Source organism: Betta splendens, chromosome 9 (genome assembly GCF_900634795.4).
Source record: "Betta splendens chromosome 9, fBetSpl5.4, whole genome shotgun sequence".
Lineage (NCBI taxonomy): Eukaryota > Metazoa > Chordata > Actinopteri > Anabantiformes > Osphronemidae > Betta > Betta splendens.
Genome location: NC_040889.2, coordinates 22,572,384 through 22,581,062, shown reverse-complemented (window position 1 = coordinate 22,581,062; position 8,679 = coordinate 22,572,384). Strand labels below are relative to the sequence as shown.

The 8,679-nt window shown below is 49.2% G+C and overlaps 1 protein-coding gene across 2 annotated transcripts in view; it reads left to right on the top strand.

The window, feature by feature from the left end:
* Positions 1–3,042: 3,042 nt before the first annotated feature.
* Positions 3,043–8,679, top strand: part of pdlim5a (PDZ and LIM domain 5a) — a 29,404-nt gene continuing 23,767 nt past the window's right edge. For both annotated transcript variants that reach the window (XM_029162534.3, XM_029162533.3), the window contains exons 1-2: positions 3,043–3,198; positions 3,615–3,834. In XM_029162534.3, coding sequence (XP_029018367.1) covers positions 3,736–3,834 — 99 coding nt within the window. In that variant the 5' untranslated portion in view covers positions 3,043–3,198; positions 3,615–3,735. The remainder of the gene's footprint in view (positions 3,199–3,614; positions 3,835–8,679) is intronic.

Here is an 8,679-nt window from a genome sequence, read left to right as displayed (position 1 = left end):
GGTCGTTTGGGTCGGGCTCTCTGTCTGCCGTGTGTTTGTCTGTCTCCGTCTGGCTGCTTGGCTGCGCAGCGCCGGGGCATATTTTCCACTGCGAGAGCGAGCGAGTTATAAACAGTGACTGAGCTCAGGCAGGAGATAATAAGCTCATCACTGGAGTCCAGTCAAGCTCGCAGTTTTTCTATACTTTGGGGCAACAAAAAAAGTTATTGTGCAGCTTAGTGGGCCATATGTCGCACATATTCCCTGAAATGTAGATATTCATGGATGCAGCATGTGTGTGTATCAAAGGAAAACAAAAACATGCCCAGTTGCCTGATACAAAAAAGGCAGTGGAAACGTAATTATGCCCGTATTAAGGCTGTTTGTAACCTAGTATTTAAATTTGTGGCCTGCCTCTGATCTTTGCCTGCTTCTCATTAGTTTTTATTTTTCTATTTGGAAAAATGGCCAATTTTGGTTTTCTGAACCAAAACTTGATCCCATCAGGACATTCTGCGCCGGCAGGAAATCTGGGAAGCGCACGGAGCGTGACCCGACTGTACAGTATTTACAGAGATCGAGTATGTTGGGGGATTAGCTGGGCTTATATTAGTCTGGAGGGTCAGACTGATTACTGTACATGGCTGGTGCACCAGTAGCGCCCAACGTCAACAGTGCGTCTGTGTCTACCTGCAGTCTTTCAACGTTCCTTTAAAGGTAAAAAGTTAAAAGGACACCTTTCACATCATCATACGTCATCAGACCGAGTGCAAAGAGCATAAATAATAATGATACATTCACATTCTAAATATGATAAACTCGACAGAAATTATTTTAATGAATTCTTCAGACCACAGCTGGCCTGATGTAATTAATATATAGAAGAGAGATTATGCATGTGGGTTCCCTGCAGGTTGTGTGTGTGTGTGTGTGTGTGTGTGTGTGTGTGTGTGTGTGTGTGTGGGTGGGCAGCTGGCAGAATAAGGGGTGTGCGTCCCCCCTTTTATTCACGTGGATGATGCATTAAGTGTCACTCAGAGGGTCAGATTATCATAGCATTGAGGGGCGGAGCGCGTCCCAGCACGTGCACGTGTCAGTGTGTGAGGGCGTGCGTGTCCTCCGAGGGGCCACTAAGCTGTGATCATTACGCGTGTGGAGAGGCGAGCATATGGGGACTGGAATAGACCATCTGACGGAACAAAGCACTACAGGGTGTCGGGGGGTCGGGGCCGCAACACTCTCTCTATTCCTAGTGTTTGATATCATTGTCCCGTGGTCCACAAATCTCCTCCATTGTCTTTGTTTGGGTTTTGGGCCGTTGTTAGAATACAAGAATTAGCGGCTTTAAAGTGACACCGGTGGAAGTCAGTCATGATAATGGAGACATGATCTGAAGGCTGGTATCTCAAAACAGTTAGAGGATAGAAATAGGAAGTAGTGAGAGATTTGACGGTTGTTTTTGGAATGAATTATCTATTCGTCCTCATCATCTCTCTGCTTTTGTGTTGTGTTTTTCTTACTCTCTCTTTCCCACCATACCTGACTTCCTGTCGTTCGCCATTGTTGCCTCGGACGCCCCCGACATCGGCCGAACAATGTTAAATGTGAAACGTAGGAAGGAAGGAGAAGGGAGCTATGGGAACCGGCTGTTGACAGTAATTCTGGGCTGATGAGGCTAATTCATTCATTTAATGGTCAGGAGCAGACGCTGGTTTCAGAGAGCCGGTCCGGTCCTGTGGCGTTCACTGTACAGTCACGGGGACTAAACCGGGTTCTACTCATTATCTGTTGTCTCCCCCATAAATTCCTTTTACGACATGAGCGCCCATCTGTGCTATAACTTTGAATGAGCGCTGTGTTTCCTGGTAATTGCGTTTGCTGGACCAATCGGGGCCCGTCCGCTCGCCAGTGGAAACAAGGTTAATGACTCCTCTGTCTCTGATCCTCTGCTATTGTTCGACTGCAGCGCTGCACACACGGCTTGCGTTAGAAGCGCCGTGGGACGGTTCATTAGCGGGCAGATGAACAGCGTCCTGTGTGCACGTGTGGGTCTGTGTGATTCTAAGTCATCCCATCATGACGTTGTGTTTTGTGTATATCTGTGTGTGTGTGTGTGTGTGTGTGTGTGTGTGTGTGTGTGTGTGTGTGTGTGTGTGTGTGTGTGTGTGTGTGGAGGGGGGGGGGGGGGGGGGTCAGGGCCAAGAAAAGAAGTGGGATGAGTGTTTAATGGAGCCTCTTCTCCAGTATGTCAGCCTAAATCCACAGCCAGCGTTGGACTGAATGAAGTGCAGAGCGATAAGAACTACCAGCTGCCTGGACATAAATAATGAAGAAATGTATAAATAAACCCGGTGGAAGTGATGGTTCTGCGCTGGCGGAGCTAGATTTCTTGTGTAAACGGGAGAGACGCTCGCGAGGAAACGCTGCTCGTTTGACGGGTTGTTGCTTTTACCCTCCACTGCTGTATTTTCACACTGTGTAACTGGACCCAGGCGACGGCTCAGGACCGGACAACAATAGGTGGAGATGGAGTTGATGCAGTTGATGAGGATTTGAAGGCGTCTGAAATGCTGCCGTGACGTCGTTGTCGCATTGATTTTCTGTGGCGTCGTAGATGTTTTCTCACGGCGCCTCTTGGATTCTGTGCTCGGGTCAGGATCCGGTTGGGGCTGGTTCCCCCCTTTAAACGAAGCCGCCTGCAGCTCTGAGTGCATGTTCCCAAAATATCTGGATGAAAGATAAACCGTCCCCTCGATGCCCCTCGCTCGGACCCCTCCCCCCCCCCCCGGTCATTTTCACTGTGTAGCCTGCTCCCTCACTCCCTTCCTCACCCCCCCCCTCTCATTTTTCTCCTGCGTTGTCTCCTCCCATCCTCTAATCTCACCCCTCATATCATCTCATTTCTCCTCGTGCTCCGTGCACCCCCCCCCACGTCACCCCCCGCCCCCCTCGGTGCAGCCACACTCGGCTCCCCTCGTCTTCCTCCTCCCACTCTCCTCCCACTCCAACCTCTCGCCTCCCGCTTCGACTCTCCCCTCCTCCACCTTTCCCCTCCCTCCTGTCATTAGCTGCTATATAAGAGCCTTGCATCCCTCTCCACCTCCCTCACACACGCACAGTGTGTTTGCTGGGACGGGGACACTCCAGGGGAAACTAGGGATTACATTTCCTACCTGACGTTAAAGGAATATTTTCCCCTCCGGAGTTTCCGTTAAAGAGGTACCGGCTTTCCTTTTTGCATATTAATAGGCCTTAATGTTTGGAGCCATGCTGCAATTATATTATTACCTGCTGTGTGACTGCTCTGTGCTGAGGGTTTCCTGGGGCTATTGTAGAACACTTTATGCTGCTGCTGCTCAGGCTGTGAAACAAGATAAAAATGATTGTTCACTTTGCACTTGCATGTGTTTGTCGCTTTCCAAAATAGAAGTATGAAGCCAGTTGAATAATAATTAGAATTTTTTTCAGTCAGTTGTGCTACTTCATTGTTTGTTTCCACGTTGTGAATATTTTATATTTCACTCACTCATCTGCTTTTGTTGTCACGGTCCTGTTTTGAACATCCGTCACGGCATTTCTCTTACTTCCTTTTCCATAAACATGCCATTAATAAATCAGTTGTGCGTTTTTTTTAGACCTGGCAACGGCAACACAGAGGCATCCATCTGGTGGAAGCGCCACAGCTCTGCGATCGCCCCCCATCACTCGCAGCGTGTTTTCCTGCTGTCAGCGTCGCCGGCATCGAGGAGCAGCAGCATGAGCAGCCAGTACAGCGTGACCCTGGTAGGCCCCGCCCCCTGGGGCTTCAGGCTGCAGGGGGGGAAGGACTTCAACATGCCCCTCACCATCTCCAGGGTAAGACTGCCCACCGTCCTCATCTCCAGCGCTATAAAAGCGCGTGTTTTATTTCTGCTGGCCATCATTCGTCACATAGGCAGCTGTAGCACGCGGGCGCCGCACGGCCCATAAGTGAAATGACGAAAACCGTTGTCCTTCTCGCCTTTCGCTCGCCTCCTTCCCGTCGTTCCGCCGCCTCCTTCGCCGTCGCGTTGACTCCACGGTGGCACGACGTCCGCCGCTATTGGCCGCCCAGGAACAGGAAACATTTTTCTCACCTTCTTTGAATTCCTCATCACTTCTGCAGCAGGAGCGGAGCAGTCTGTGTTCTGGGCCGGAAATCCTGGCTTCGTTCCCTGCGCTTGGACAAGGAACTTGATGGTTCCCTGGTCGAGGTGCTCCTAATGTTACCTCTCACTCGTTAATTCACATCAAAGATCAGAGTCTCCCTCAGTATTCAAATTATAGCGTGATCTCAACACATCATAATCTAGTTCTAAGTTTGTTCCACTTTCCTTTCATATTATTTACAGTACACACACACACACACACACACACACACACACACACACACACACACACACACACACACACACACACACACACACACACACACACACACTCTACAACTGGCAGTGTACAGAGTTATGGCAACATGAGGCCGATGATGAATGGGTGCCAGGTCCTGTGCCAATCCCCCTTGGGGCCGCTTCGGGTTGCCATGTTTGTACTTTGGATGTGATACTTTTCCCACTAACTGATGCCATGTGAATTCTTACCACAGTTGAGTGTGTGTGTGTGTGTGTGTGTGTGTGTGTGTGTGTGTGTGTGTGTGTGTGTGTGTGTGTGTGTGTGTGTGTGTGTGTGTGCATTTGTGTCTGTAGAGTGTGCGTGTGCACGGATGCAAAAGCTGTGGAAGAAGCTAATAGCAAATAGCTGCGCAAAGATGTAAAAAAAGCTGCGACACAAGATTCTACATTTTCTTTAAAAACAATAACAAGACTCAAAAATAAAGTTTGTTGGTGTTGGTTGGTCAGTGAAGCTTTTCCTTAACCATAATCACACTGGGATGACTGGGAAAGGTTTGACCAGTTCTGGGTGTAGTAACTGGTTGTTTCTTTGCCCAGTGACTGGTGATGTTACTGACGGCCCAGCCTTAATAAAACCAGGGGCAGTCCAACATGAGGCTAAACCCACTGGTCCCACTGTCCAGCAACTATTGTGGTGAAACAGAGCCGATACAGTTAGAATACATTCACACTGGGAGGCTGCATTCAGCCGGTGGCGTCACACCAGCTCCTTCAGAGAGAGTAAAGGTTTGTCTATGTGAATAAGGTCCCGAGACATTTAAAACACGCAACCGTGCAGCTATTAATATAAATCACCCCACAGAGATGTGTCCAACAGATGATGACAGCTGCTCTGCCTTAGACGGAAAGCATTTCTTCCTCTCTTATCTTACTGTACCTTCGTTCCCACCGGCCTCGTCTCTCCGGGCCGTTCGGCCGCTCCATGTTGTCTAATTAATGACTCACTCTTGAGGAAAAAAACAGTTTGTCAGTGCACTTACCGTGCAAGTATCAAACCCAGCCCTCATCCTTACCAGCTCATTAAACCCTGGTCTACGGTGACGACGGGCGCGGAGCGAAGCCACCGGCCGCAGCCTCTGTGCCCGTCTGACACCACAGAGCACAGCTCCGCTGCCAAGCCACGCCGTCCTAACAGCTGCTGCTGAGGCCCCAACACACGTGAGTACTGTGTGTTGTCCGTTTCACTGCAGATGCAGATGTGGCACAATCGCTTCCTGACCAGGTTTGCGTCTACACAGTGCAAACACCAGATTATGGTACATTTACGTCCCAACGTTAACAGTTTAATGGATATGGTGCAAAAAATAACCCGAGGCAGCCTGGATATAATTAATCCTCGTTAAACCATTTTTTTGCACAATCCATTTATTTATTTTACTGATCAAAGTGTTTTCAAGAACAAGGCCTCACCTCGGGAGGCAGACGGGGCCTGGCTGCTGTTCCCGGCCACAGTTACAGCGCAGTGAATCAATATTTAAACATTGGCGAGGCCAGTCCATTTACAGGAGCCGATGTTGACGCCGGCTCCAGGGAGCGGATGCATTAGGCTCCTGCAGTAACGATGCCGCAGCCTCGTCGCGTCACGGGTCAGATTCTTATTCCGGCGTGTGCAGGTGAGCTGCATGAAGGGAGGCCACTAAGTGCAACCCTTTTGGCGGAACATCTGGAGCGATGCCAGGGATGATACGCACAGTGACAGGTCTATTTTAAAGCCCGTCCTATACACAGGCTCCCTCCTCCTCCTCCGTCTCTCGTTCTTCTTCAGCTTCAGCTTCGCGCCTCCACCCTTAACGCTAGACTACAGCCTGTTGACAGCTCCTCCATGGAACTCAATAATACTTAAATCCATGTTAAGCAAACAGGTCCCGTGTTTCCCTTGAAGTGTCCGTCTATCTGAGTGAACTGCTCCCAGAGCCAGAATCAACAACTTATCGCTTCCTCTCCCACCATTCAGTCTGTCAGTGCCTGTGTGACTTGTTGTGTTTGGACTCCACACCAGAGGCGTTCATCCCACACTCCAAACGGCTACATGTGAGATGTTTCAGGCTTTGGCTTTGGGTCGGAGGCTTTTATAATGCGTGTTGTGTTTGTCCGATGTGGGGTACATATCTGGCTGCGCTGCATAATTTAAATAGGGAATTCATGGAGAGGAAAGCGAGGCAGGGACCCCTGCTGGGAGACCCCTCTGTACTGCAGTTGATGGCTATCTGGTCCCGATGGTGACCTCACAAAAGAGCATTCTGTCCTCGCCGGTAATGGACTGACTAATCCATCACAAAAGCCTTGTTAACACGCCAATGCAGGAAATAATAGGAAAATTACACCCTGACTGTAGATTAGACCAGGTCTTAAGACGGGAACCTATTTATTTCAGCAGTGCCGAGTGACAGATCGCTTCAGCTCACGCTCACACTTCCTGCCTGCATTTCAGTGTGAAGAATCAGGCCAATATATGTAATAGGCATATGAACAGTAGGTTGACCTCGTATTGTGTGCATTTTGTCTGTTTTAAGGAGGAATCCTCTGAATGCCTGGATTAAAGTGCCCTGATCTTAAACCGCCGCTGAACAGGCAAGGCTTCATTTGTTTTTACTCAGCTCCATTCAAGTCACAGTTTCTTCAGAATACACAAAGTCGTGGTTTTTCAGTAGCACTTCCAGGTTGCTCATTTTAGCGGTTGGCCGCTTGGAACATATTACATGCCGGCAGAATATGCAATCTGTAGTTTCAGACCGGCGTTTTGGATCAATTACGCCCTCTTTAAGCAAGTGCCGCTGCCTGACGTAGACGTGGGAGTAACGCATGGAGAGGGAACAATCCAGGCTTGTGCTCCAATGGCCGCCATCCCAAATGTGTGCTCCCGGTCCTGCCAACGCCGGGTCCCTCAGCACCACGACAATCACATCTTTCACTCTGCTTTTCAATACCGGCCTGTTCCTCGCTGGTTTTAGCAAAGTGCAATTTGCTTTTACAGCCCAAAATAATGACTGGGATTTGTCGATGCTGATCCTGGTAGAGTTTTTTATTCTTTCTTGGTGTAAATCTTTTGAAAAGACAAAATATTTTGGTTTCCACTTTGTATTGGATGCAGTAACATCGGGAAAACGCGGTTGACTCTTAACAGTGTTTACCTGCTTGTATCAGAATTGGATTATTCTTCCCGACCCCCTGGCAGGAGTCTCCTCCTCATGTGCAAAGTGTTCTGTTTAACCTCCACAATGTGCTTTTAGTTTTGGGGGTTTGGCAGCTGCAGCGGTACTGAGGCATCTGTGGGAATAGGTCACCTGAATTTTATGTATTCATTTCTTATTATTTCGAGCCTTACCATAAAAGTCCGGGGTTATTATTAGACACAGGTCCACGAGGCTTCAAGCGGGATCTTTGCAGAGGCTTTTGTTTGATTGAAGCGATCTGTGCTAGTTTATGGGTATGTGTGGAAATCTGCTGACACATCTACACATAGATACATACATCTACTCGTTCATATAGAGGTACTTTAAACAACTTCCATATAAAATCAGGTTGACTGTAGGTGTAGTTGCATACTCGTGTTTTTGTTGTATTCGCGCCTGCAGTGTGACGTGAACCAGCTCCTGTCAGCCCTGTGTCTCCTCCTGCTGAAAGCAGCCATTGTTAAAGGCGTCATTGTGGTCGCTGTGTGTTCAGAGCACACAATGCTGCAGCACTTCACCGCCGTCTTACCATTGAGTGTAATACCCAGATTTCTTTGATTGCTCCATGTGCTCACGTTGCTGCTCAGAGCACGATGGCAGCGCGAACACGTGTTTTTCTCATTCTCTTGGATGATGGTTCACCCTCTGACTCGCAGGGGGATTTTACAAAGGCTGCTGTCTGTCGGTGTTAAAGATTAAATGATTTGTTTGCGTGTGTTTGGGCCCAAATGCAAAGCAGGAGGGCGGAAAATCAGGTGAGGAAAAGATCCAACCAGGTTGAAGGTGCTGCAGCTCGTAGTAAACGTAAAGTGGAGGGTCTTGGGTGCACAGGCAGCGGGAGAACTCTCCAGGTCCCGGTCGACACCGTTAGCGGGTCGGCAGCGAACTGCAGGCCTGATGATGAGATGACGTCAGACGTCAGACGGGAGACGTGGAATCTTAAATCCACAGCTCACGACTTCAGCAGTGTGTCGAGCCGGTGAGACGGGACTTATTGGGACGTCCCGGCTGCAGCCCGCCTGGCGGCATCGCTGTAGCGCTCTGCATGGACGGTAATCTATGGTCTGCAACGTCAAAAAGGATTTCAACTTCAAAGTCTC